General features: G+C 64.3%; 3 protein-coding genes across 4 annotated transcripts in view; 2 read left to right on the forward strand and 1 right to left on the reverse strand.

Annotated features, from left to right (window-relative positions):
• Window positions 1-845, reverse strand: part of RAP1GAP2 (RAP1 GTPase activating protein 2) — a 71,634-nt gene extending 70,789 nt beyond the window's left edge. For both annotated transcript variants that reach the window (XM_074922492.1, XM_074922491.1), the window contains exon 1: window positions 665-845. In XM_074922492.1, coding sequence (XP_074778593.1) covers window positions 665-714 — 50 coding nt within the window. In that variant the 5' untranslated portion in view covers window positions 715-845. The remainder of the gene's footprint in view (window positions 1-664) is intronic.
• A 4,677-nt stretch (window positions 846-5,522) lies between these two features.
• Window positions 5,523-22,575, forward strand: CCDC92B (coiled-coil domain containing 92B). Its single transcript, XM_074922891.1, has 4 exons — window positions 5,523-5,634; window positions 11,179-11,332; window positions 15,008-15,055; window positions 16,939-22,575. Exons 1-4 carry the CDS (start codon window positions 5,590-5,592, stop codon window positions 17,598-17,600), a joined length of 909 nt encoding a protein of 302 aa, XP_074778992.1. The 5' UTR covers window positions 5,523-5,589; the 3' UTR covers window positions 17,601-22,575.
• Window positions 22,576-23,926: 1,351 nt separating this feature from the next.
• Window positions 23,927-27,380, forward strand: part of CLUH (clustered mitochondria homolog) — a 38,282-nt gene continuing 34,828 nt past the window's right edge. Inside the window, exon 1 of the mRNA XM_074922550.1 lies at window positions 23,927-24,106. Coding sequence (XP_074778651.1) covers window positions 23,998-24,106 — 109 coding nt within the window. The 5' untranslated portion in view covers window positions 23,927-23,997. The remainder of the gene's footprint in view (window positions 24,107-27,380) is intronic.

Consider the following 27,380-nt stretch of genomic DNA (forward strand, 5'->3'; position numbering starts at 1 on the left):
AGTCACAAGCTCCGACCGACCGCACAAGGGACGACAACCCCCCCGGAGGGCGCCCCCCTCCCCGGCAGCAAGGAGCGGGTCCCGGGCCAGGCCCGGAGCAGCCTCGCACCCTTCACCCCCCGACACAGCCCGGGTCCCCCAAACCCCCCCGCTGCTCCCCCGCTTCTCCCGTCCCGCAGCCGGATCCCGCTTCGGGCTCCGACTCTTCTACCTCTGCTGGACCCCCATGCCGGACCCCCCCTCGCAGCAGCTGCAGCCCCGAACCGCCCTCACCCTGCCCGGGGACATGTGCCCCCCCCCGCCGCCCTGCTGGGACCCCCCCAGACCCCCACGCCCAGGACCATGCTGAGCCCTTGGGGTGTCCCGGGGGGCCGCAGGGTGCCGGCGCTAAGCCCCGTGTCCCCCCACCCGGAGCCCTCCCCGGCCGCGATTCCCCTCTTCACCTGACCCAGCAGCCGGGACCCCCCCCTCGGGCTAGGAGCCCCCCCCACCAAACCGGGACCCCCCTCCCCCGGTCTCCCGCCGGGGTCCCCCCCCCCCCCCGAGCCTGCCGGCAGCGCTCAGGCGATCTGCCGGGACCCCCCCCAGCCCAGGACCGTCCCCCCCCGCCCCCAGCTCCCGGGGCTCCCCCCCCCCCCCCGCTGCCCCCCCCCCCCTCACTCACCAGCGCACCAGCTCCCAGCGCCGCTCCCCCGCCGCCTTGCCCGAGGCCATGCCGCAGCGCGGGGGGGTCCCGCAGCGGAGCGGGGCCGAGGGGGGGCCGGGAGGGGGGTTCCCCACCGGCAAACCCCCGCTGCCAACCGGCCCGGCCCGGCCCGGCGACGGGCAGCGCCCGAGCAGGACACCGGCCCCCGGGGGGGCTGGGGCGGCTGCGCCGGCTCCTGCGCGCTCCCGCCTCCTCCGGAACCTGGGGGGGGGACGGGGGGGACCCGGGCCGGGCGGGGCGGGGGGGACGGGGCAAATCACCCTCCCTTGTTATGTAAAGCCTTACGCAATGCCCGCTCCCCCCGGGGCAGCCCCGAAGGGCGAGGGGGTGGGGGGGTGGGGGGCTGATGGGGTGATTGGGGGGGTGATGGGGTGGGGGGTGCTGGGTGATGGGGTGACTGGGGGGGGGCGTGATGGGGAGGGGGGGTGATGGGGTGGGGGGGTGCTGGGGTGCACACCGAGGCTCCGTCTCCAGCCCCGCTCCACAGAGCTCATGGTGGGAGCGGAGTCTCCCCCCCGTAGCTGGACCCCCCCGCCTCTCCGAGTCGGTCAGAGCCAAAGTCCCCGGGAACGGTCACCGGTGGAAATAACCACAGAAACGGGGTCCTGCCAGCCAGGCTCCCCCCGCCCAGCCGAGCCCCGGCGCTGCCGCCCGTCCCTGCTCACCCCTGGGAACCACCAGCCAGCCCAGCAGAAGGTGCCTGGGCGAGGTCTGGGAACACCGAGGGAAAATCATCCCCCACGGACCTGGAGGTGAAACCTGCCGCCTGCCCGAGCCCGGGGTCACCCCCAGAGCCCTCGCGGGTGTTTGGGCCACCACAGTGCTCAGGAAACAGACTGGGAGCGTGTCTAGACATCACTACTTCAAGGAGCTTCCAATCACACCGAAAGCTGTCTCTCAGCAGTGATGTTCTGGCCCTAAACCCCAACTTTTCCAACCTCTGAGAACTTAATTTCGCAGCTCAGCAAACCCAGGCGTTGCCCCCACGTTCCAACAGCTCCGCTTCAATCCAGTGACGTGAACTGCCGAAGCAAACACTATTACTGGTAACTCTGGAGTCCCACTCTTGTAGGGCCCAAACACATCTGGGGGCGTTGGGGAAGCAGCGGGGTGCTGTGCCGTGTCGGCCTGGGGGGTCCCAAATTCTGGGCGTGACGTCCCATGATGGGGGGCTGAAGGCTGGGAGCTGGTGCTGCGTCCCTGCTGCCGGGTGGCAGCTGGCGGCTCTGAGCTCGGTCCTCAGCTGGATGCTTCGGCTGAAACGATGAGCAGGAAATTGTTGATCTATTGTATTTTACCGAGCCAGGCAGCCAGTGAGCTCACCCCTCAGCGCGGGGCTGTCACCCGCAGGCACCAGCTCCGCCGGAACGATGCTGCTCACGACCAGATTGGGAGGCAAGGGCAGACGAAAAAATCTGATCCCCGCTCTGCAGAGCCTGAGAGTGGGGCTGAATTTCACACCTGCAAGCGCAGAGAGAGCCTCAGGCCTGACCATGAGCCTCGGGTGGCTGCGGCTGCGGCGGGGGGGTCACAGGGGGAAACAGCAACGCAACCCCGGGGGGGGCAGAGGAGCGGGCACAGGAGAGGCTGAATCTGCCCTTCTGCCCCTGGAGCCCAGGAACTGCCCCACCCCTGCTTCAGCACACGTATGTTTTGCCAGGCCTGTGAGATTTAAAGAGTAAAACCAACCTTTTTTTTTTTTTTTAAAAAAAAGGAGTTCTGAAATAATGAGAACTTTTAAAAGCTGGAGTGTTGACATAGCACATACTAACACATCCAGCACCTCCCAGGTGCCCCTTTGTGCTGAGCCCGGCTGGGCGCCCTCCAGGCCAGCACGCCTGAGCCAGGTTGCCAGATTTGGCCCATTATTTGCCAAAGCTTTGGCCCCTTCAGCCAGGCGTCACCGGGCCGTGCTCCCCGGCCCCCGGCATCGCTGCAGCCCTCAGCTGGGCAGAGCAACAGCCCTCTGCAGAAGGACAAATTGCATTACTTAGCTCAAGCAAATATCCCTGCAAGTCTGATATTTCCAAGTCCCCGTGGAAATGTTAAGCTAATATTAAATTTATCAAAACCCTCCAGCTTTTAGCCCTCCGTCATTTTAAGGAGCTTCTTATTTGGTTCTTCAAAGCAATTAGAAGACACACACACAGAGGCTACATTTCAATTAGGTTGAAAAATAAAATTTGAAGCAAAGTTAAACTCATTTTTAAATTAAATGCAGAAATTCCCCTACTAGTTAACTTAAGGGTCTTTCCCCAACCCCAGTGACGCCGCAGCTCGTCAACAAACATCTCAGCTACGATGGGATCAGACCGGTGTCACGGACAGGCCGCAGCAGGCCCGGGGCTCACCCCCAGATCTCCTTCCCCCCCCCCCCCCAACCCCAGCCCCGGCCCCCCCGCAGCTGCCCCCCTGCCCACCCAAAGCACCGGGGCTGCGGCCTGTGAGGGCTCCGCGCAAACACCGGCACCCCCGGACACGCGACACCTCTGCACCCCTACACCGCACCCAGACACCCGCACACCCCCGGGGGCTCTGTCTGACCCTCGCTGCCGGCCAGAGCCCCTGCTCTGCCCCCCCGCAGCACCCAGCACCCCCCGCCCATCCCCGGCCAGGCTGAGCCCGGCGCTGGAGGCTCCACAAGCTGCCGCTGCCTGTACCACTGCCTGTACCGCTGCCTGTTCCTCTGCCTGTACCACTGCCTGTTCCTCTGTCAGTACCTCTGCCTGTGCCGCTGCCTGTACCACTGTCTGTACCGCTGTCAGCACCTCTGCCTGTGCCGCTGCCTGTTCCTCTGCCTGTTCCTCTGTCAGTACCTCTGCCTGTGCCGCTGCCTGTTCCGCTGCCTGTTCCGCTGCCGGTAGAGGTCAGTGTCGGTCCGGAGCTGCCCGCAGCAGGCAGCGGCCCGCGCCCAGCCCGCCCGACAGAGCTGCTGCCTGCAGCCCCTGCATCTCCTGCAGCCCATCGCTGCACCCCATCACTGCTGCACCCCATCACTGCTGCACCCCCTGCACCCCTGCACCCCATCACTGCTGCACCCCCTGCATCCCATCGCTGCTGGATCCCCCGCAGCCCCTGCAGCCCCACCGTCCTTCCCTCAGAGCTGGCGGGGACCCCGGAGCCGTGACCTCGCCCCCCGGCAGCTCTCCGTCCCCCAGCGCCAGACGCCGATCGTTGGCAGGGTCGACTCCTGTTCAGTGCAAAACCGGTGGAAATAGCCCAAAGCCGGTGGAAGTCACCGCTCCCTCCTGCCCCACCTCCCTGCCTGCAGCTGCTGCTACTCCAGGGGGCACAGGAGTGAGGGGAGGACACGGTGGGACACTAAACCAGCGCCCCCCGCAGAGAACCGCACCGAGGGGGACAAACGAGGCCCTGGCAAGCGCTGACCCGCTGGTGACACACGGCTGAGAGCTGCTCCTCGTGGGGCGACGCTCCTCCGAATACGAAAGTCCCCCCTCTCCTCCTTGACACACGAACCCGTCACCTCTTACCAAGGTGTCACTGGGGGAAGAACTCTTTTTTTCCAGAGCCGCCAAGCTGGGGGAAGGCCCCGCAGAGGAGGCAGCGTGGCCGGGTGGGCGTTAGGAAGCCTCGGAGCTCCCGACGCCACTGGATGGGGCCTTAAGCAGAAGTGGCTGAATAATTCATTGCCCCCCCAGCCGCTTGTGTGTGCACGGGCAGACCCCAGGCCTCACGGTCACCCCTTTTCTCCCGATCTAACAATTTCTCTTTTCGCGTGAATTTAAACTCACTCTGCCTAGAAGAGCCCCGAAGCCCAGCCCAGAGACAGACCCCGAAGAGAGCAGCCTCAGCGGAGCGGGGGCCCTGGGCTGCCCGCAGCAAGGGGGTGTCAGGGCTGGGATCAGCCCCGCGGCGGCTCACGGGGGGACGCTCCCGTGTCCCTGCGCCGCCGCCGCCGCGGGTGGAACAGGCCGCTGCCGCGGAGCTCCCCCCGCCGTTAAAGCGGCGCAGAGGATTTAGTCATCGCTGGAGCCGCAGCTGCTCTGGATGCCACAAGCACAAGGGCATGAAGGATTAGTAACCGCATGAGTAAACAACCTTCCCTCACCCCTCCCCGGCCGGAGCCTCCGGGAGCAATTCTGGGGCCGGCTCTGCCCGCCGGCTGCCCGGCGGAGGCCGGTACCCCCCGCGCCTGCCTCCGCATCGCCCCGGGAGCCGCCTCCGCGGGGAAAAACCCGCAGGGGACACGAACGCTGCTGGTTCTGCGTCAGATCCCCGGTTCCCCAGCTGATCCCGGTTCCCTGGCAGATTCCCGGTTTCCCGGCAGATCCCCGGTTCCCCGGCAGATTCCCGGTTCCCTGGCAGATTCCCGGTTTCCCGGCAGATTCCCGGTTCCCCGGCAGATCCCCGGTTCCCCGGCAGATCCTGAGCTCCCCAGCAGACCCCCAGACCGCCAGCACACCCCCGGTTCCCCGCCCGATCCCGGTTTTCGGGCCCGCTCGCTGCCCGCAGCCCCCCCCCGCCGCGGGGCCGAGCCGGAGGCGGCGGCTCCGGTTGCGGCTTCAGCACCGCGGACAGCGGCGGGGGGCGGAGCGGAGCCCCGGCCGGGGGGGGCCCGGGGGGGGTCGGGGCCCGGGGGGGGGTTCGGGGCCCGGGGGGGGGTCGGGCAGCGCATCCCCGGCCCCAACACGGGAGGGGTGGGATGTCCCCGGCGCTGAGGCCGGTCCCCGCGGCCCCGCCGCCGCCGCCCCCCCCGTGGCGGCTCCCCGCCCCCCCGCCCCGCGGAGCTCCCCAGTTCCGGTCACGTTGCCGCCTGTTTACGGCGGGGCCGGGCCGGGCCGGGCGAGGCGGGGCCGCCGCAGGCAGCGCGGGCAGCGCGGGGACCCCGGCCCCGGCCCCGGCCCCGCCGCGCCCCCCCCTCCATGACCCCCAGCGAGCGGCCCGCGGGGCCCCGCCGCTCCCCCCAGGTAAGGGCCCGGGGCTCGGCGGGGGATGGCGGGGGGGGGGGGGCAGCCGGGGAGGGTCTCTCCCTGCAGGGAAGGGTGGGGGGGTCTCTCCAGAAGTTGCCTACGGCCCCCCCGGCGCCTCTTCTCGAAGTTGCTGCAGCCCGTGGGGAACCACCCGGCGGCGCCGGCAGCTGCGGGGTGAAGTGTCGGTAGGTCGGAGCCGGGGGGGGGGCGGAGAGCGCAGCCCCCAGCCCCCCCGAGCGCGGATGATGCGGAGCGTTGGGGCTGGGCCGAATCCTGCTCCCTCGGGCCCCCCCCGCGCCGGGGGGGGAGCTCGGCCTCGCCTCCAGCAGCGGCCGCGGAGCCTCGGCCCCGGGTGCCGGTCGGGCGCGGTGTGCGGGGCGTGGGGAGGAAGCAGGGGACCCGGAGACCGGCGCCCCTGCGGGTGTTGCCCTTCAGCGGGGTTTGGCAGGTGACGGGCAGCAGACGGGGCTCCGGGGGCCGCGAGGCCGCGGGCGAGGCCGGGGCAGGTCCCCGCTGCCTTCCCCCAGGCCCGGATTTCACCTCTGGTTTCTATTCCTGGCGTTGCCTCTTCCTCCGTGACCTTCCGCCGGATTCTCACTCCCTGCTGCCTTCTTTCCCTGACATTCAAGGCCGTACTTGCTTCGTGGCCTTGCTGCAAAGTTTGGGTTCTTATTCTCTGCGATGGCAAACACTAAGCAGAACTGATTTCTAGTTGTGTCGGTGTTTGCTCCTGCGTTTGTGTTAACGTGATGGAGAGGGGGCTGCTGGCAGCCACGGCGGGGCGAATTATCGACCTGTTCCTGCAAAGCCCGTTTGTGCCCTCCGACTCCTCCTGAATTCACCATTTATGGGGAAAAAGGATTCCGCGGATAAGGGCCGGCTCTCGGTGTGACGGCGTTGGGGGGGTCTGTGCACATGCAGTGCCGTGTCTGCCTCTCAGACGCATCGTCGGGAGCTGAGGGGGTTTCTTGGGTCAAAGTCTCGGGATTCCGATGGGTGTTAAACAGACTTCGGTGTAGTTTTGCCCTGGAAGCAAATTCTCAAATGATCTGTCTGTGCGAAGGAGACCAGCTCTTGGTAGACTCACAACTGAATCCTTGGTTGTAGCTACTTCAAGAGGCTGATCCAGTCCTTTAGTGAAATGAGGGTTCTGATAAATTGGGATGCAACTGCAAATCTCACCGAGGTCTTACAACAGCGCTTTGAACCCCCAACGCGCCTTGTCCTGTAGTCGTGTGGTGAAAGATAAGGAGTGCGGGGAAAAAAACTGTGTTTTGGAGGTGGGGGCAGGCCCGCAGGAAGGCTCAGCAGTCGAGGTCGTGCCCACGACTGCCCAGCATGGGGAATTGCAGGGGGCTGAGCCCCACGTCGCTGCACCCCACACGGTCGGGCACGAGGGGCTCTGCCGAGGGCCGGGGTGGCCGAGCAGAGCAGGGAAGTGTCCTCGCCTGTGCCAGGGGTGAATATCCCCCAAGTGGGTCGCACTCACGTGGTCTCCCGGGAGCTGCTCGTGCTCAGCACCCCGGGAACCTCCTCTAACTCCTCGGGCACTTTGCCACCTCCGCTTTCACAGCCTCTCTAGGTGAGTCCGCAGCTGAGGGGTAAGGTATTGGAAGTGCATTTTTAAAGCCGAAGATCTGGTCCCGAGTGCCCCGCTGGGGGCTGTCCTGCAGCTCCTGCGAGTCCTCTGCTCGAAATCTGGTGTGGCCAGGCAGGAAAACGTGTTCCTGGAAAGCTCTCAGTGATGGAGCAGAGCCCCGTGGGTGCCCGAAGCTGGAGAGAGCTGCTCAGCCACACGCTACCGGGGGAAGGGGCAGCTCAGGCCGTAGGCGTCACCTTCAGATGGGGTTGGAAACCGCTGTTGGGCTGATCGCAGCCCCTTTCCAGCGCTGTGAGCCCGTACGTGTGCGAGTGTTGGAGCACAGGCACGCAGAGCATCCTTCAGGCTAAAGAGGGCTATCGCTTACCTTGGCTGTTATTGTGAATGACGTTGCTTTCACTAGCTGTAACCTCACCCATCACTCCTCAGAGCCACAGAGTACGTGGTCACTGCGGAGGTTTCCACCACCGGCTGCTTTGGCGGGTGGGAATGAGTCTGGTTAAGAGAAAAAACCGCCCCAGCAGCAGGGCAGGGAGCCGAGCTGGTCCCGTCCTGCAGTCCCGCCGGCGAGGCCGGGGCGAGGGGACCTGCTGCTGCGCAGGCTCCTGGCAGCGACAGCCCCCAGCGCTGCGCTTTGGCTCGGGCTGACGGTTCCAGCCTTCCTTCACCCCTGGGAAATGTGGCCATCGGCCCTCGCTGGGTGCTCGGATGCCCTCGACGTGGGGAGCTCTGGCGTTACCAGATGCGGTGGCCCGGTAAGGGTCAAACCAGCCGCAGCGGCAGCCGCTAACGCCCAGCGCGCGCCGAGTGACGGGGCTGCGTGAGGTGACCGAAGGCTCCAGCTGCTGCTCGACTTCAGCAGCAATGGAGGGAAGACACCAGTTGTTGGGAGTTCAGTTCTGAAACCCTCCGGGGTAATGGGGGGCACAGCCTGGGCCAGGCGAGAGCTCCCCCGCGGCCTTCGGGCGACATCAAGACGCTCGAGCTGCTCGTGGCGGCTGCTGAAGCCTCGGCACTAAACTGCAGCGCCGTTACCAGCTCCGGCATCCTGACCTGCGACGGGGTTGTGAGGGGCGTGGGGGGGATCTCCCCATTGCCACAGACTGGCCACGTCTGGGGGGGGCAGGAGCTGTGAGGTGCTGCCCCCCAGACACGACCCTCTGCCCTTCCTGCCATGGGCTGGGAGCTCTTGCTGGAGGGCAACGGTGAAAGTCGCGTTGGAGAGGCAAAGCTGAGCCTAACCCGCTAAGGATTTCCCATTGCAGCTTTGGAAACAGACTCTTTTTCCGCCCCATGCCCAGGTAAATTATGCAGGCTTTTTATCTGCCAAATCAGAGGCAACAAGCAGATCTCAATTCCAGAATTTTTTTTCTTTGACTTTCTTTACAGCTTGATGTTTATCAACTATTCATTCTTAAAGGAAACTATTTTTAAAGGGAGATATTTTCAGTGGTAAAAAGGGGTAATTTCCTATTTAGAGGAAGGAGGGAAAGTTCAGTGGAAAATTTGCAGCCATTTCTACTAAAGGCACTGCAACTAGACAGAACAAAGTGCTTGAAAATAGCACTACATATCCCCCGGGCTCCGTCCAACCTACTTTCTGACGTTTCCCGAGATGAGGTGCCACAAGGCCCATCCAGATGCTGCTCCAGAGCCCGGCACACAGGGGGATGTGCCGCCGTGTCCTGCGTGTTCCTGCCCCGTGGCAGATGCCCGGTAACTTCTGTGGGTGTTGCGCGGGGACACGCGCCCCCCCACACCTTCACCGAGCCCCCGTGGCCGCCGGCGCTCGTGGTGCAGAGGGCGGATGCCGACACTCTTGTCTGCGCGTTACGGTGTTGTCAGGAGAGGCTGTGGGACTGACAAGCCTTCAAAATCTTCGTCCTGCCGCTCAGAGGGACAGGGATGATTAGGGAGTTAAGTCTGGAGCAAGATTACTTTTTTTGCCCTGGTTCCATTTTAAAATGCCCATCCCTGGGGGTCTGCGGGTCCCCGGGGTCCCGGGGCGTGCCCGTGCTGTCCCTGCCTTCAGCCAGGCCGGGCCAGGGCTCTTCCCCCTTGCCTGACACCGTTCCACCGGGGAGCTTTAAGCCGGTACACATCCTACCTCCCACAATAAGCACCTTAAATCAGAAGCAGGACCTTTGTATCGGTTACTTTCATGTACCGCTCCAGCCTTTTTCCTGCTTTCCCATCACATTCTCGGGGTGATTGTTTGGAGCACTTCTCTCCCTGGAGAGCAGAGCCATCCTCAAACTCAACATTTCATTCTTTTCCCTCCAGAAATGTCTCTCTGGGACATGAGAAAACCCCACTGACAATCCACCGTATCTGCCAAAGCCGGTTCCCATCACCCAGTATTCTTATTTCAGGCTTTTTGCAGAGACCCCGAGGGCAGACCCCCCCCAGGCTGCAGACCCCGTCCCAAGCCCCGAGCCAGCCCTCCGCAGGGGACGGTCAGGCCAGCCCCCAGCACCCCCCCCAGCTTGGTCTGACCCCCTCAAGAAGGAGCAGCCGCAAGAGAACACAATTTCTATCATTTCTACTTATTTCCATGACAGTCAGGTGCTGCAGCCGCCTCTGACCACCCCGCCTGCGCAGCGCCAGCGTCACAAGTTGGGGTACCCCCCCGCTCCCTCCCAGCACACCCCACACCGGCCGCAGGAGAGGGGCGGCAGCGCCGGAGCTCCCCAAAGCCCTCAGCACCGGCCGCCTCGGGGGCATCGCAGCCGAGAAACCCCCCGTGGGAGCCAGGCGCCAGGCCCTTGTGGGGGGGTCTACCCCGGGGGGGGGCCAGGGCAGCCGCTGATCCCCTCAGTTTGGAGTCTCGCTGCAACCCCCCCTTTCATGAAATAGTAGGAGAGCGGAGACCTGACTTTGAGGATTTCCTGACTCCGGAGAGGCTTTGGCAAGGGCAAGGTCTGAGCTGGTGGCACCGCCAAGGTCGCTTACTGTGGGAACGAGCTTCAGCGCGGTTTGATTCGGGTTTGGTTGCGGGAATTATCCGTGAGCGTCCTGAAAGACGAGCCACAGCTCCGTTCCGGAGTTTCTAGAGGAGGAAAGCTGAGGTCAGTCGGGGGTGAGGGAGGGAACGGAGCAGCGTCCCCGGGGCAGGACCACGCGCCGCGGCACTGCCCCTCCGTCTGCTGCAGCTTGACCCCGGCCTGGGCTGGGCGCGGGGCGTAAGAACAGATCCCACACCCACGGGGAATGGTATTTCCCAGGATTAAGGGTTCTTTCGGGGGTTTATTTTTATCTCCCTGGTGCAGCGGCACAGGTAGGCAGCTCGTGCCGCTGCTTCGCTGAAGCCGTTAATTAACACGTGGTGACGGACCCCAGCGCGGCCGAGCCGCCCGGCGCAGGACTGACGGCAGCTCTTGTCTGCCGGCCGAATTACCAGGGAAGATGTTTCTTCTCCTGGAAGACAATATGAGTCTCTTTACCACGTAGCACTGATGGGGTTAGACAGAGCATGTTGTATTCATGTGTTGGATCTCTCGCTGCAGTTTCCACTTCGTAATATGCGGCTTGTCAAGTGAGAGCCAAAATCATCGCTGGTGCAACTCCCACCTGGGGACTGCGGGGAGCAATCCTGTCCCAGATGCAATCCTGCTCGCTGACAAAACATTTCCTAGGGCCAAATTCAAAATAGAAACGAGCTGTTCGGATGCCAGGGTCCGTGCAGCAGCGTTTTCTGCTCACGCAGCCTCTGAGCCGCCCAGCCCCAGCGCAGGTCGGACGGGAGTGGCGGGGCGGTGGGGGGGGCTCGGGGGCCGTTCCCTGGGGCTCTGCCGAGCAGAGCAGCCGCGTCCCCGCGGAAGGGCTGGAGGAGAGCAGTCACCCCCCTTGCACCTGGCAGGCTCTGCCCCTCGCAGGGACAGGGCTCGGCAGCCCCGGGCTCTGCTGCGTGTCTCATCACGAGCCGTCTCCGCTCCCCGCAGGCCTGGACGGTGAGTTTGGTTGCGATGGAGACCATGTCCCTGGAGCACCAGATCCAGAGCGTGCAGCGGCACATCGCTTTCCTGAAGAAGGAGCAGATGGAGCTGCTCCATGACCTGCACCTGGAGATCCTCCGCCTGCAGAAGCACTGCTCAGGTGAGCGCCGGGGAGCGGGAGCACGCCGGGCAGGGAAGCTCCTCGCTGACACCCCGGGGCCCGGGGATGGTCCCTCGGCAGGACGCGGAGGAGGCGAGTGCCCAGCCACGGGGGATCCTGCTGGGTGGGGGATCAGGGGATCCCCATCCCCTTCAGCCCGAACCCCTGGCCCCAGGCACCGCCAGCCCCTCCCAGACCACACCATGTGGCCACCAAATCTGGCGTGGGCCAAACCCTCTGAGATCGCTCCTCTGCCAGCGGGTGCCAGAGCTTCCTCCAGCTGCAACCCTGGAGAACCAGAGCATTCTGGGCATCAGCTGGCCGGGCGGGCGGTAAGACAGGAGGCTGTGCTGATAATCCATCATTAAAACCCTCTCCCTTTGCTTGCACGCCGTGCTCAGGGCACACTTCTGAACACGGATTAGCGCCGGTAGCCCCACGCGCTCCCCGGCTGCGTGTTCCTGCTCCCTGCAGTCGTTTGGCTGCAGCGGTCGCTCCCCTGAGGGGTTCACCGGTGTAAGGAAAGGGCAGCACCCGGCATTAGCCAGCAAGATGGTTCCACCTTCTCCTCCCCTGCTCCATGCCCACAAAGGTATTTTGGTGATGAAAATGTAAAAGTAGATCATCATGTCTCCCAGGTACCGGCAGACAAGGGGAAAGAAGAGGGTTGAACGCTGCCTGTAACAGGGGCGAATGAGACTGTGCCACGGCCACTTTCAGAACAGGAGGAAATGTGATTTTCTCGTTTATATTTTGTTACTCTTTTACGGCCGCCAGCCCCCCAGTCACAGCCCCTCTGTGGCCATGTCACCCTCCCCTTCAGCAAAAGCGTTGGCCCCCCCGGCCTCCTGCCTGCCACTGAAACTCATTCCAACTTGTGCCCTCTCCCTCATCAATAATTCAGCTGTAGCTAATCACTCCTTGTCTTCCAGCCTCTCCTCCTCCCTGATTCGTGGGAAACAAAGACATGTCTGCGTTGATAGCGTTGTCTGGTTTTCCCCATCCTTTCCGAGCCTTTGCTGTTCCGTTTCGTTGTTTCACGGCCTCTGCAGAGGGGCGAGACAGCGGAGTTCTCGTGCCTAAATCGGGCTGGGGGGTTCGGAGTCCCCCGGGGCAGGAATGGGCCCGTCGCACAGTTGGCTATTAGCCATCTCCTTCCCGGTGCGGCCGAGCGACAGCACTGTGTGACCGGAGGAGCCGCATCCTCGCCAGCGAGGTGTGTGATGCTGCGTCTCGGGGAGCCCCTGCTGGGTGTCCAGGTGACTTTGCCGACGGTCTGCGGGGGCTGTTTGCACCAGGGGGGTCGGTAAGTCAGCGCTTCCCCCGCTGCGGCCCGCGGAGCTGCACCGCCAGCCCTGGAGCTGCCGGCTCGGGCCTTAAACCTTGGTGCTGTCCCCTGGGTCTCCCCGAGGCGCCCCCACTGGCGATGCCCCCCCTGCTTCTTCTTCTCCTTTTACTGGAAGATGAACTCAAGCCTCGGGGCTGTAATCGCCTGCTGGGCAGTGTCACGGCCAGCGGGTACCAGGAGCAGGGCGGACTTTGGGGGGATCCCCGTGTGGGCTTTGGGGGGATCCCCACGGGCGATGGGCACCAAAGCTGCCCGGCCGGGCTGCACCGACAGGCCCTCCGCACCCTCACACGTCGTGGCACCAGCACTTCTGTATCCCACCTGCCGCTCAGGCCCGGGGCCTCGGGGAGCCCTGCGGGTGGTGACCCCTGGATTTGCCCCTCGGGGGTCGTGGGGACGGTCCTGGGGCAGGTTCTCACCAGCCCCCGTGGCCCCAGCGCAGGAGCTGGCACCCCGGGGTGTGCATCGTCCCCGTGCCCTGCGCTGGCTCAGCACGGCGATATCCCCTTTGGAAATGGGCAACTGCTTTAGTTCTCATTTCAAATATATCCGAGACTCCAAACCTATTGTTTTAGCTTCAGCAGAATACCACAGTTGCCATTGATTTCCAGTGGGGCAGTCGGGAGAGCTGAAAGCTTTCCAGAAACTGCATTACCTTCTCAGTTACTTCTGCCTTCTCACTACAGATTTGTTTCCCAAGACAGACGGGCAGAGCAGGCTGAGCCAAGCGTTTCGTTTCAGAAGGATGGCAGTGATGAGGATTAGAGTCAGCAGGAAAGCAGATTAAAAGAAAAATGTAGGGCAAAGATTAACCGTTTGAACTCATTTTCAAGGAAGAAAAAGCCCCAAAACAACTGAACGCTGCTGCTGCTCCTCCTCTCCTCCTCTTGGAGCTGCTGGTGGCTTGGTGGGCTGACAATTAATTCAGAAGAGATGGTCTGTGAGAGTGTGCAGGGGAAAGTGAACTCCAGCAAGTCCCCGAGCTCCCTCCCTCGCTGCCTTTTGTGAGCTGGTTTTGTAGCACAGGGCTAGGCAGAGTGCAGGCAGGGAGCAGGCAGCGTGTTGGGGCTGGAGGTGCAGCACGGGCACAGGGCAGCTCTGCCTGCAGCTGGGGGCCTGGTGTGCAGTGACCCATCCTAACACGCTCACCAGGATTCCTCTATTTATTCAGGACTGGGTGCTTGGGGAACTTTTCCACCAGTCAAGAACCCCAACCGCAGGTTTTCACGCTCCTTTTATACGCAAAAAACAGAGGTTAGTGCTTTTCCAAACACGCCTGTTAGATACTGATGGGTTAGTGATTAACATACAATTATTATTTGGCTTGCATAAGGCTTCTACTACTACGCACGCTGAGGGGAGGGGTCTTAAGCTGGGCAGGGGTCTCTTGGACCTGTGGGTGTGGTTTTTAGTAGTATGATGGAAGTAGCTCACCTTAGGACGCTCAAGAATGAGTTTTGTTGCCAAGTAATGGAATAGTCGCCGTGCCAGCTTGTCAAATAACTCATCCTCAGCACAATCCCAGCCGTTCTCTTGATCGTCCAGGACGTTCTACCTATTTTCTAGGGTTTGGAGATCAAAGCCTATTCCTTATGAATTTCTTATCGCTCTTGACCGCGTTAATCATTAACCATGGCTACTAGTACACTGCATCCCCCGCACCCGGCTCCCGGCCCCGCAGCTCTGCCACCCCCTCCAGAGAGGGGACAGTCGCAGGGACGCAGCCCGCGGCCCCGAGGAGTCACGTCCCACAACCAGCAGCTCCGGCTCCCCAGGGAGATCCCTGCACCCGTGGCCGCTGAGATTCTGGAGCTACGTGTTGACTCCGGAGCCGGGCAGCGTCCTCCCGCGGGCACATCGTGCGGGGCCGGGGCCGTCCCGCTGGCGCCACGTGCAGAGGCAGAGATCGGCCTGGAAGCAGTAAATGATGAAAGACTTTGGGTGGCAGCTTACACTTTGGCCTGTTTTCAGCCCATTGCTCTGCTCTTTGTCCTGATTTAAAGCACCAAAAATGGTTCTGCAACTCTCTGAGAAAAAGAAAAGGCCTTGCCAGAGAAACGGGGGCTGCCCCTCCGCTGCGGGGCAGGCCCTGTGGCAGATGCCAGACCCGAGGCTGCTTAACAGTGTAGAAATTGCCAGAATCGTTGTATTTTTGCCTCAGTCTGTGGCTGGTGCTCCAAGACGGCCACGCTGGCAGCGTGGGCTGGGCAGAGGCAGAGCCACAGCTGCGGTGATGGCCGGTGCCCTGGCGGGGAGCGGGGGGGACACGGGGAGCATGCGGGATGGGTGAGATGCTCCTTCTCAGTCCCGTTTGATTTCTCTTCCAGAGCTCACCCACGACCTGGAAACAAAAGAGCTGGAAGCTCGCAAGCAAGGTAAGAGCTCAGGTTTGTGCACGAGATAAGGGGGAGTGTGGGGGGGGCACCCCAAGAGCCTGCGGCCAGAGGGGGCCCATTGGGGCCACCCAGGGAGGGGATGTGGACCTTGTCTGCAGGGGACAGTCGGGCTGAGGGCAGGGGCAGCCCCTCAGGAAGGTTTTGCACGTGAAAGCCAGCAGCCCTGGGTGGGCTCCGTCCACTGCCCCTTGGGGACGGGGTGCGTGTGGGTGTCCCCGGGGTGTCCCTTCGGGCCCCGTCCTGCCCCTGCCCCGGGCACCGCGGGCTGAGACCACCCTGGCCATGCTGCTGCCGCGGGCCGGCAGATGCCACTGCACGGCTCCGAGTGACGCGTCCCCGTCCCCCCAGCAGCCGGGCGGGCAGGGGGTGCTCTGTCAGCAGCTCGGCTCCTCTTCCTCCTCCATCCCGCGGATGAAGCTGAAACGGTCCCTGGCGCCGAGCCCAGAGCCGGCTCTGGCGGGATTTGGGGGTCCGGCCCCGGGTCTCTCAGCCCATCCCAGCACCCAGGAGACCCCCGTTCCCCCCTCGCCGAGCCCCGGGGTCCCTTCCCCGTGCGGGGGGGCTCGCTGCGGGGGGAGTCCTGGCGTCCAGCCCGCCGGGTGCCACCGGTGCGTCACACGCTGTCACGCACAGCGAGTCCCACCCGCAGGCCTCTGCCCGTCCTTCAGCCTTCTAACAGTTCAGAGAGTAGGATCACATCTGCCACGTTTATGGGGCAACCACCTAATTTAAGATGCCATCAGATGATTGCTCTTCGAATGCCACTCATGTTATAATTACTGTGTGCGGCTGCCTCCCTTAAGATCTCATTAGAAAGCATTTTTCCTCTGCAGAAGACACTCAGGAGCTGAGGCTGTAAAGCGGTTGCAAATTGTATCGTAAAAAGCAGATTATTGCAGGCAGCGGGAGCAGGCCCGGGCAGGCAGGGCTGAGCGCCGGCGGGTGCCCAGGGAGCGTCCGCTCCCCTCCCTGCACCCCACCAAGGGCTGGGGCAGGAGCTTGCGGCCGGGCCGGCTGGGGGCAGGGGTCCAGCCGCGGGCAGGGGGGGTGCGTCAGCGCGGCCCGGCCCCCCCGTGCCCCCGTGTCGGGCTCAGGCACACCCCGGCCCTCCCGCTGCCCACGGCACTCAGCCCCGTCCCCGCAGGGTGCGAATCCCCCGTGCCGGCGGCTCCGGCTGCCGCCTCGCACCCTCCAGCGGGACGAGTCCCCTCCAAGGGTGTCCCCAACACCTCCCGGGGCTGAGCGTGGGGAGTGCAGCCGGTCACGGGTGCAGCAGCCACAGTCCCCGAGCCCCGAGCCCCCACGCAGCAGCACGCCTGCCCTTCTGGAGGTGACAGCGCGTTTTGGCCCAGGACAGGTGTTCTGAGCTGCTGCCCGCCCCCGGCCCAGGGGACGCAGAGAGCGTTTCCTTTGCTCTTACAGCCCGTATGTGCCCTCTGTGCACCTTCAGAGTCATTTCAGGGTGAAAAATGGGTTACCCAGGAAAATTCTAAAACCGCAGCACAAGGCCGCGGCGAGGCAGAGGCGGCAGGTTCCATGGCAACGGCGTCCTCCGCTGAAGCTGCCTTTGCTTCCCCCCGCGTCCGGGTGCTCCCCGCCGCAGCGCCGCAGCATCGCTGCTCAGGGCTGGCAGGGTTCCCCGGCCTGCGGCGCGTTGGGAAAGGGAGTTTTGGACCCCCGGCTCCAAAAAGCACCCGCTCAGCCTTGATGGTGCTGCTGGGACACGCTGGCCGTGTGTCCGTGTGCCCTCGGAGCCGTGTTGGGAGCGTGGGGGACCCGCCGGGAGCCGTGGGCTGAGGCCGCCCTGCCGGGCTGAGCCCCCACTGCCTCCCCTGACCCCCTTCTGTGCCTCGGCCTTGCAGATGAACTGGACCAGGAGCTGGAGGAGAAGTGCCGGGCGATGGAGGCCCAGCTGCAGGAGAAGGAGAAGGACAACCTGGAGCTGCGCAAGGAGCTGCAGCACAAGGAGACGCTGGTGGCCGCGCTGAGGTCCAGCCTCCGCACCAAGGAGCGCCGGTTCCTGGAGGAGCTGAAGCGGCGGAGCCACCGCGTCACCATCCTCGACACCGAGCTGCAGAAGCAGACGGAGGCGGCCGCTTACCTCTCCCTGCAGCTGCACGCCACAGCCCAGCGGCTGCCGGGCCCCGGGGCTGGCAAGCGGCTGCCCCCCGAGCTGCCCCTCGCCGTCCCCCCGCCCGAGGGCAGGCCCCGGCGCCGCGGGCACAGGGCGCACGCTCGCCGCCCGCCCGGGGATGGGGCCCACCCCCGGGACCCCGCGCAGGAGGAGCACGATGCCATGCCCGACCCGGCTCTTTTCCTCTACACGGCGCGGCCGCACGCCCCGCAGCACCCGCTGACAGAGCCCCCGGCGCCAGCCCACGCCACGGCCGGTGCCACCGCGGCCCCGCGGGCACAGAGGCCTCCCCGGCAGCCAGCACAGGAGCCGGTGGCCAGGTCCAGGTCGGCCAAGGGTGATCCCGGCAAGAGGCAGGGGTCTGGCCCCCGCGGTGCCCCCCGGGAGTAGGCAGTGAGCGGGCGGCGTGGCCGGGAAGGCCTGAGCCCGGCGGCACCGGGGTGGGCGCCGGCCGAGGTTGCTTCCCCCCGTCCCCTCGGAGGGGAAGGGGCAGCGGAAAGCGATGCCCTGCTCACACCTCCTGCCCGCGGGCAGCCGGGGAGGGTCCCCCTTGCCCCAAGGGTCTGAGCTGGGGGGGCCGCCGGCAGCGCTGCGGGGCGGGCGGGCAACCCAGCAGCGGGGCTGCGGAGGGGGCTGAGTGCCTGTCCAGAGCTTCCAAGGAAAGAAAGAGAGAGAGAGAGGAAAAATCAGAAAGCATTCTTGGAACGAGAAGGTCTTCTGCTGCTGCCGCCCCTCGGAGCGGACGCTGGGTGTGTTTTCCCCGGCCGGGGGTGCCGGGAGGTGGGGGTGTGCCCGGTGCGGCACAGGCCTTGGGGTGAGCTCAGCCTCGGGCACCGCCACGCCACGGCCGGGCTGGGGAGAGCCCCAGACGTCCCCAGGAAGGTCCTCGGGGACACAGGCAGCTGAGGGACAGTCGGTCCCGCGGGTGCCAGAGAGGGAACGGTGCCACCGTGCCAGCCAGCTCCGAGGCCCACACTCCCCGGCGCAGCGGCTCGGCCGTCTCTAACGCGGATTTCGGATTTCCCCACGTTCCGTCTACACGCAGGACTTGGCCGAGGCTCCGCCGGACACCCCTGCGGCCCCGCGCCTGCTGCAGCCTTGCCCCACGCGCTGCTGGAACCGGGCTGCCGTTCACCCCCGCGCCGAGCCGGTCTCATCTCGGCTCCAGCATTTCGGGTCTCGGTCGCATCCGTTGCCAGGTCTGGGTTTGTCGCAGCCCTTCGGTCCTCCCCCACCGCCTCCGAGGAGCGCAGGGCTCCGGCGGCCGGGCAGGGCGAAGGTCTCGCCGCTCGGGCACCAGTGGGACCCGTGTTGCTCCGGACAACACCGAGGGGCAGGTTTGGCCCCGGCGCTTTGGCTGCCAGCCCTGGCTGGCCCGGCTGCGGGGGCAGGAGGACGCTGCGGGCCGCCATCGGACACCATTTCCTTCCAGCTCAGTTTGAAACATCTTCAAAAACATCCCCACGTAGACCGGTCGGGCTTAGCCTGCCCGAGCTCACCCGCAGCGCGCCCGTGCAGTCAGAGGTGTCTATTTTTGTAGTTCAATATTTATATACTATATTCAAACGCTTTTACGAGGCTCTCCGCAGCAGTCCCAGGCCAGCTCGGTGGTAACATCCACCCCCGGAGCGTACGAGCTGCGCGAGCAGGACGGACAGCAGCAGCTTTTGTCCCCGTTCTTTGGCTGTGATGTGAATAGTCAGGCTTTGGAGGGTGAGACCCCTCCTGCTCCCCCAGGGCTCCCTCGAGGGCTGCCCCCCGCCACTCTCCCGCTGTGGCCCCTAATGCACCCCTGGCTTTGGGAAGAAGCCCAGCAAAGCCAAGCCTGGGGATCCCCCCCAGGTGGGCGCAGCCAGCGGTCGCCTCGGCTGAAGCCCTGTGGGGGTGTGCAGCTCCCGGGGGCAAAGGCAAAGCTTGAGCAGGAAATTTTGGCAGCCCCTGATGCATCCGAAGCTGCTGCCTCGGGGGTGCCGAGTCCGGCAGAGCCCCCCCCGGCTCCTGCCTGCCCACCCTGACTGTCCCCCACCCCGCGGAAGGCTGCGAGGAGCCCAGGCAGGGCACCCACATGCCCAGGCTGCAGATCCCCTGCCCAAAGTGCCTTCCCCAGGCAGGCAGGGGTGTGGGGGCCGTGGGGGGGTGAGCACCTGCAGATGCACAAGGGAGAAAAGCCCCGAGCCCGGCTCTGGGTGATGGGACACGTCCCACCCGTTCCCCGTTGCAGAGGGATTTAAGCCGGGCTCTGCCATGCCCCAGCCCGGGGGTGAGCAGGGTGTGCTGGGGGGGCCATGCTGCTGCCCACCCCCCCGAGGCATTGCGGGGCAGCCAGGGGCCAGTTGTGCTGCCTCGAACTCGCGGCCGCCCGCTCCCCGGGGCCGCTGGGCCTTCGGGCATCGCCGTTTCTCTCAGGTTCGGAGAGGTTCTGCCGGGGGTTTGTCCCTGTTCTCTTTCAAGGTGCGGGAGGGCTGTAGGTGTCCCCGCGCCGTTTGGCTGTTCCCTTCGCTGTGGTGTGCACAGCTGCTTTCCCCTCTCCTTCCTAGACAATCCTGATAGACTATGTTGCATTTTTATGATAAAATCCGTGATAAGGTCATGGTGTTGATGGCTGACCTGAGCGTTGAAAAGGGGAGGGAGAGGTATGATCCTTCTTCTGTGTAAATACCTTCCCAGCAATCATCATTTTTAGTGCCTAGTATGTAAATGAAGCAACCCTGTCTGAGCTGCAGGATCCTTTCCTCTTCACCACTAATTAGCAGCTTGCTCAAGGAGTTGGTCTCATTTCCAGTCCCCCCATTGCTTCTCCCCGCTCCCGGTGCTCCCTGGTGCTTGCGGGCAGCTGGGCAGGCCCTGAGCCCCGCAGCCCTTGGACGTGCAGGCGAGGGGGGGTCGTTTCCCAAAGGGATGGAGAGGGAGCACCCCAGTTCCCCCCCTTTGTGCCAGCGTAATGTGCTTGGAGAGGAGTTGTCGGGGTGAGCCCTGTGCTTTTCCCTGGTGCCCTCTCCTCGGAGCGGGAAGGATCAGCTCCTGCGTGCTGTACCTGCTTCAGTCACTGCTGCTTTTCTTGGGAGGGAGGGAAGCTCTAGAGATATTATATATACACTTATATATATATATACATAGACGCACTTGTTTTGAAGGGAAAACACTGTATGATTGTAATAGAAATGATGTTGAGATAAATTATTTTAATCTTTGTATTTATATAAAATGATCGAAGAGATCAAAACGATAAAAAAAAAAAAAAAAAGAACAAAAAGACAGCGTTCCTATTTTTTAATGAGCAGGCTGCGTTAGCCAGAGCCAGCCCCGGGGGGCCTGGGCAGTGCCTGCCCTCCTCTCCCTGGGCAGGGGGCTCGTGCAGGCCCCCCTGGTCTCGGACCAAGCTAGCCCCCAGCCCCTGAGGTGTCCCGGGGATCTGGAGGTGTGTTCAGCCGAGCTGCGGGGCTCCCCGGGAGCGCAGAGGGTGCCCCCGGCTTTGCCCCGCGCCTCCACCTGCTGCGCAGCGCGAGGGGCGCAGCCGCCAGCACCCGCGGGCTCTGTGGACCAGGAGGTGCCCGGCGCCGCCTCCTGAAGCTGAACGACGCGATGGGGACGGGCACGCAGCAATAACCCTCGATTCTTAAACAGCATCTTACGTGCCGAGAGCTTTCTGCATCGGGCACCTCTCCTCAGCACCCCCCTTGCGTTGCGCAGCTCGACAGAGGCTGTGGATTTGGTGTTGGGTTTGCTAATCTCTTTTTTCCTTGTTATTTTTCCTGATGCTCTCTGAGAAAGCGACGTCTGAAATTGTGCACCCTTGCAGCAGGCGGGGGCGAGTGGCGAGGAGATGTGCCTGTGGCCGAGCCGGGTGGCAGAGCCCGTCCGCACGCTCCCCTGGCTTATATTGACCTCGGGCAGCCTGGTCGGGAAGATCTCCCTCTTGACCCTGTTGATTACAAAGCCATATTTTCTGAATGTGTTTGCTGGGGCTAATCCGAGCGCTCCTGGCTGCGTCCTCCCCGTCCCTGTTGCGAGGGCCGAAAGCCCCTCAGGAGGCTGCACGGCCTTGCCCGCTGCTGCTGCCCGGCACCGCGCAGAGTGTCGGCGGGGCCTGATCCTGCTGCCCTGGGGAGGCTTTGCCTGAGGCAGAGCCCAGGGCTTTCTGCAAACCGCCTCACTGGAAGCGGGGTTGAGGGGCAGAGGGGCTGAGGGGTGTTCTCCCTCGGAGCCAGCGGCGGTCAGGGATTGCCCTGCTCCGCACGGCGCGTCTCGGCGCACAGATTTCCCCCGATCAGCTCCCAGGAGGCAGAGCAGCGGCAGCGCTGCCCAGCTCGCTCTCCCCGCCGGGAGGGTAAACCAGCAGCACACCAGCGGGCTTTCGTTTTTGGGACCGAAGTGAACATTTCGGGGCCCTCGTGTGCTGCTTTGTGAGCTGGCTGCTGCCGCCCCGGTGGGGCCGAGGCGTCCTGCCCTTCGCAGGAACACCAGCCCTGGCTTCCCGGCAGCCCGCTGAGCCAGTCTCGCTGCAGCGACGCCCCGGCCGCCTCGGTGCACGCCTGTTCTTGTCACCCTCTTGCACTGTCAGTGCCTGGCTGCCAAGTCCTACGGGGAACGCGATAGGAGAGGAGAGAAAACTCCCTCCTGTCCGTCGGTTGCCTCACTCTGTGGATAAGATCAGCAGTGCCGCTGTGCCATGTCGGGCGAGCCGGAGAAACCTGGGACCGATGAGCACGGCAGCCGCGGAGGATCCCGCCAGACAGCGCGGCCTGTAAAAGCACAAAGATAAAAGTGCCACGTCTCCTGGCCGGGGAGAGCTGCCCTTTGCTCCCCAGTCTGGGTTTCTGCCTCTGCCTCCTCTCTGCCAGCACTGCCCGAGGGCTGCAGAGGGCGGAGGGCCGGCACCCGTGGGCAGGGGGACGCGGAGCGTCGCACCCGGTCGCGTCACCGCCTCAGATCCCTTCCTTGCGCCCGGCCCCCCCTCGTGCCTTCGGGCAGGAGCAGGGTGGCGAAGTCGCCGGCGTGAGGGTGAGAAGCGCAGCCAGCACGGAGCCGGGTGGCACCCGCTCCTCCCCGGGTCCGGAGACGCCTCCTGCCTCTTCCCGATAGATTTCATGGATCTTGTGGCTTCCAACAAGAGATCCCCCTTTCCTGGCCTCGCAGTTATGGCAGGAATGAGACTACTGGCCCAGTCTCTAAGTGTGACAAAGCAGCCCCGTCGCCCCGGGGGACGCGGGTAAGGTCTGAGCCGCAGCCCCTCGGCCCTGCAGGGACCCGCACCATCTGCATTCGCTCGGTGCTTCAAGGTCACGCAGAAGGTCGCTGTCATCCCAGTCCTTGGCGAGGGTGTGACAGGCCTCCCTGCGTGGGGACGTCACCTCTGCCTGGCCAGAGCTGTGCTTGGGGCCCCGGGGGGGGGGGTTGGCAGGGGGACTGGGGGGGAAGCACCCCTGGGTGCACCCCTGGTCCCAGAGCAGCTGCGATTTTATTGGAACAAAAATATTCTCCTTGGCTGAGTTTGCGAAGCTCAGCTGAGAACAATAAGACCCTGTGCCTCGTGCTGGGAAGAACCATTGCGGCGGGACGGAGGCCAAAGGTTTGACACTGCTCTGCTTTATCCGAATGTTCATTTTACAACATGACACCATTATTCGCCAGGACGATGTTAATGTCAACGTTGCTTTTCAACCAAGCGCTTTTCAAAACCTGTTAATACCCAGAGACTAGAGTATGGAGCTGTACTTTAGCAGTCGTTGTCATATGCCTTAATAAAGAGATTGAAATCTCCAGAAGGTTGTACTGTCCTGCCCCAGCACCTGGCACCTCCAGGCACAAACCGTGAGCATCTCTGCTTCCAGCCCCAGGACTGGCCCCTGCCTCAGCACCCAGAGCCCCTCCACAGCACCCAGAGCCCCTCCAGAGCTCCGGGAGACCTCAGAGCATCCTCCCAGGGCTCAAAGGGGGTGTGGGAAAGGGGAGAGGGACAGGACGAGGGGTGACGGTTTTAAACTGTCAGAGGGAGATTTAGATGAGATCTGAGGCAGAAATTCTCCCCTGTGAGGGGGGTGAGGCCCTGGCACAGGCTGCCCAGAGCAGCTGTGGCTGCCCCCTCCCTGGAATGGCTCAAGGCCAGGTTGGACGGGGCTTTGGGCAACCTGGGCTAGCGGAAGGTGGCCCTGCCCGGGGCAGGGGGTGGCACTGGGTGGGCTGTAAGGTCCCTTCCCACCCAAACCCGTCTGGGATCTCCGAGCTCCTTGGCTGTCCAGGAGCCGGGGCGGTGGGTCCATCCCCGTCCATCCATCCCCTGCTCCTGAGAGGGGGGTGCCGTTGTGTCCCCCCAGCTCCCCCCTCCGCCCCCCAACTTGGGGTAAAACGGCAGCTTTGCAAAGCTTCTCTCCGCGCCTTCTCTGCGAAACAGCCCAAGGGGGGACAAGGGGACCCCCCCCCCACCCCGGAGACACCCGGCCTGTCCTCCCGGCGACCTTGTGGCCTGCGGGAAGGTCGAAGGCGGCCGGTGAGCTTCACCGCGGCCTGCGGGGCCTCCACAGGCCGCACACACACACACACACACACACCCCCCCGCGGCACCGGGCGGCCCACCGGGCCGCCCGGTGCCGCGGGGGGGTGTGTGTGTGTGTGTGTGTGGGGTGTGCATTGCGCGGTGGCGGCGCGGCCCCTTTAAGGCGTTGGCGGCGGCCGCCCGCGGAAGTTTGGCCCCTACCGGCTGCCGTAGCGGCGCGCGGGGCCGCGGCACCACGCGGGGCCGGAGCGGCGCTGTCCTTCGCGGCGGGCGGGCGGGCGCGGGGCGGCCCCCATGGTCATTAAAGCGGACGAAATGCCGGTACCGGCCGCCGCACCGGCCGCCGAGCAGCAAGAACCGGGTCCCCGCGGTAGGAGGCCGGCGGAGACGCGGCAGCGCCCCGGTAAGGGTGGTGAGGATGGTGAGGGGGGGGGAACCGGGGGTCGGGGCCTTGCGGCGGGGAGCGCGGGCTGGGCCTGGTGGGGACCGGAGGCCCGTCGCCTCCTTTTACCGGTGCCGGGGGAGCGGCGGGGGTTTGGGGGGGTTCTGACAAGTTCGGCGGCTCTGGGGGACACCCCGGCCTGCCCCGCCGCGGGGCTGGGCTCCCGGTGTGCCGCTCCCCGGCCCAGGGACCCCCGTTTCTCGCGGGGAAGGCGTGCCGGGCCGCGGCGGGCGCTCAGCGGCTCAGGGAGGCTCCGCGCAGCCCCCGCCGGGGCCGTCGCGTCCCCGGGGAGGCGCTGGCTGCCGGAGGCCGCGTCGGTCGCAGCGGGGCCGGGACGCGTGATTCCCGCCGCTGCTCCGGGTACCGGCGAGGTCGAGCCGGGGGAAGCGGCGGGGGACCGGTCGCGCCGTGCGACGGGCCCGTCCCGGCGGAGCGGCGAGCACCGAGCCCCGGTGAAGGTCACCTTCACCGGGCCGCACCACCGCGCGGCCGCGGGGGGTGGAGCGGCCGCTCCGGGGCCCCGTGCGCTGCCCGGGCCCGGGCCCGCAGGCCTCGGAGCGGTGCGGGCCGGGGCGGTTGATCCGCGGGGCCGAGGCCGCCCGGTGGAACCCCCGTGCCCCGGCCGCGAGGAAGCGGCCGCCGCGCACGCTGCGGTGCCGTTACCGGTAGCACCGGGCTCTTGGGGGGGGGGGGGGGGGGGGGGATGTGTGTCACGGGAGCGGTCGCCAGGCCGCGATCGTCGGCACCGCCCGTGCTGGGCGCAGCCGAACCGGCACCGGGCACCGGCAGCCGCAGGCGGGTGCTGGCGCTGCCCGCGGCCGGACCTCGGCGGCTCCGTGGGGGTAGGCGGGGGAGGGCCGGGTTGTCCTGGAAATTGGGGACGCGGGGGCCCCCGACTCCTCGGGAAAGACTCAAAAGCAAGAGCTTGGGCGGCGCTGGGAAGGGCGGGCGGCCTGTCTGGGACCGGGTTCCATGGTTCGGTTATTTGCTGGCTGCTCCCTTTGCACCAGAGCCAGGGACGAGGTGCGGCCCCGCGTCCTGACCGTCCCCAGCGCCGGCTCCAGGGCTCCGGGTACGAGCCCGTCCGGGCTGTGCGGAGTTTGGTGCCTTGTTCCCTCAAGAAGCTGTCCGGAGCGCTGGGGCTCAGCTGTTTTCTCTGATCTTTAGCGCAAAAGAGCCCGGGGCGGAAGCACCGTGGCTGTGGGCAGCCTCTGTCCCGAGGCTCTTGCACCCACTGAGTGAGTACCCGACGCTTCCTCCTTCCCCTGATTTTTATGGTGGCGAGGTAAATTTTTGAAGTTTGTCACCAAAAGCAAAGTTCATCGGCGTTTGGCGCTGGAGCGGGCTGGACGCGGTTCAGGGGTGGGGAAGCCTCCCCCTCCCCTCCGTGTGCCAGGTTTGAAAGCCCGCAGGGCCAGCAGCTGGGTTAAAAAGTTACGCTGTGTAATCCCTGGCTCTCCGGGCGCAGACTGAGGGCCGGAGCAGGCAGGGAGGTGAGAAAATCCTCCCGAGTGTTCCGCACTGCAGGATTGCTCAGGCACTGGTGGGTCTGGGGAGGAAGGGCCGAGGCGGTGCCTGTCCCTGTGCGCGGCCGCCAGCCCAGCTCCGCTTCCCGGGGCGCTCCAGCCTGAGGCCCGTCCTGGCGCCCTGCTTTGTCCCACGGGGGCTCTGGGTGCCGCCGGGCCGTGGGCAGGCTCCGGGGGGCTGCTCGCTGAGCATGTGCACCCCTCTGCTGCACCAGGCGTCGAGACGGGGGGCTCTCTGCCTCGAGAGGGCTGATGGCTGCTTCTCCCTGCCTCCCAGCTAGACAAAACTGCTGGGGACACTCCGTCCTTCTGAGTGCAGAAGCTCAAAAATGTGAACAACTGGGGTTCCCGTGACGATTTCTGACGGAGGCGGTTATGGGTTACGTTACCTTTCTTCTTCGCTAGCGTGAGATGGAGACGGCCATTGTGTGCAGCGTTTCTTGGGTTATTTTTGTTCCTACAGTTGTCACTGCCTTAGATCAAGTTTTATCTCGTGCAAGTTTTAGCAGTGGTTCTAGCTACGGTAAAATACATTCCAACCTTGCCTTGCCCAAAGATTTGCTTTGTCTAGCTAGGTCCCTCCATCCCTGCTCTTTCTGGCCGCCCGTATCTCCAGCCACGTTTCCCGTTAAAAAAGCGGCGAATGCAGGTGTTAGTGGAAAACTGCTGCGGAGGCAAGCGTGGCTGCGTTAGTAACAAGGTCAGAAGGCTGATTCTTAATCTCGGGATCTGCTATCGCTGTCTGTTGCCCGACCTTGGAGGTCCGCTGGTGTTTTGGAAAGGGCTGAATTGCTGGCAGTCTTTTTTTTTTTTTTTTTAATATGCGGTTGTAACGGGCTTCGGGGGGAGAATCAGAGGGACGTTGTGCAAGAGAAATCTGATCACCTCTACAAGGTTAAGAAGAGGAAAGGAGTGTGATAACACAGCATCTGTGCGGCAAGATGGGAGACGGGAACCTGAGGGGATGGCGTCTGGAGCAGCTCTGCCGGGGGGATAACGGTTGAGCTCCCTCTTGGAAGCTCGCTGCTCTGCCTGAGCAGCCTTGCTCGTGGGTTTCCCAACTGAGGAGAGGAAGTAAGTAGGTCAGGAACATGCACCCAGGTAAATCCACCCGCAGAACCGCCTCATGCACACGCTCCGTGTTGCAGAGTCCAGTGTTTGTCTTAGTCCTCTGTGAATGACTAAACTTGGCAGCACACCCCTCTCCTGGCGCAGCTTTCCAGCGCTCGCTTTGCCTTCTTGCATCGTGTTGGTTGTACTACAAAGTTGTTATTTCTAGAAGCTTTAAAGGTCTGAAGTTCATGTCTTTTTTTTTTTTATTTGCATTTGAGAAGTAAAACCGGTCCATGGGGCAGCGCTTGAACAGAGTGCGCGCGGTGAAAACCAGAGCGCGGCGAGGCCCACGGTGGCTGTCGCTACGGCAGCGGGTCAGGTTTTGGCCCGCCCGGCCTGGCTGGTGGAGGGGAGCTCACACCTGCCCGCCCGTTCGGCGGGGAAAGCGGTTCAGTTTTCCGTTGCGTTCCGCCTCTGTAACGTTTGTGAGCCTGGGACAAGTGGGTATCTGGCGTTTTCTTGACAGTTCGGCAGAGAGACGCTTAGGCAGGTGACGAACCTCCCCTCTGGGTGCGACAATAGATCTGTGCTCACAGAAGTAAGCTCTTTTCCAAAGCTGAAGAAATAACTGCCCTGGTGCTCCTGAGGGAGGAATC

Source organism: Athene noctua, chromosome 19 (assembly GCF_965140245.1).
Source record: "Athene noctua chromosome 19, bAthNoc1.hap1.1, whole genome shotgun sequence".
Classification (NCBI taxonomy): Eukaryota; Metazoa; Chordata; class Aves; order Strigiformes; family Strigidae; genus Athene; species Athene noctua.

Coding starts and splice junctions, on each gene's coding strand:
- CCDC92B (XM_074922891.1), top strand. CDS start 5,590: ATGACCCCCAGCGAGCGGCCCGCGGGGCCCCGCCGCTCCCCCCAG. Junction 5,635..11,178: donor GGCCCCGCCGCTCCCCCCAG/GTAAGGGCCCGG, acceptor CGCTCCCCGCAG/GCCTGGACGGTGAGTTTGGT. Junction 15,056..16,938: donor GCTGGAAGCTCGCAAGCAAG/GTAAGAGCTCAG, acceptor TCGGCCTTGCAG/ATGAACTGGACCAGGAGCTG.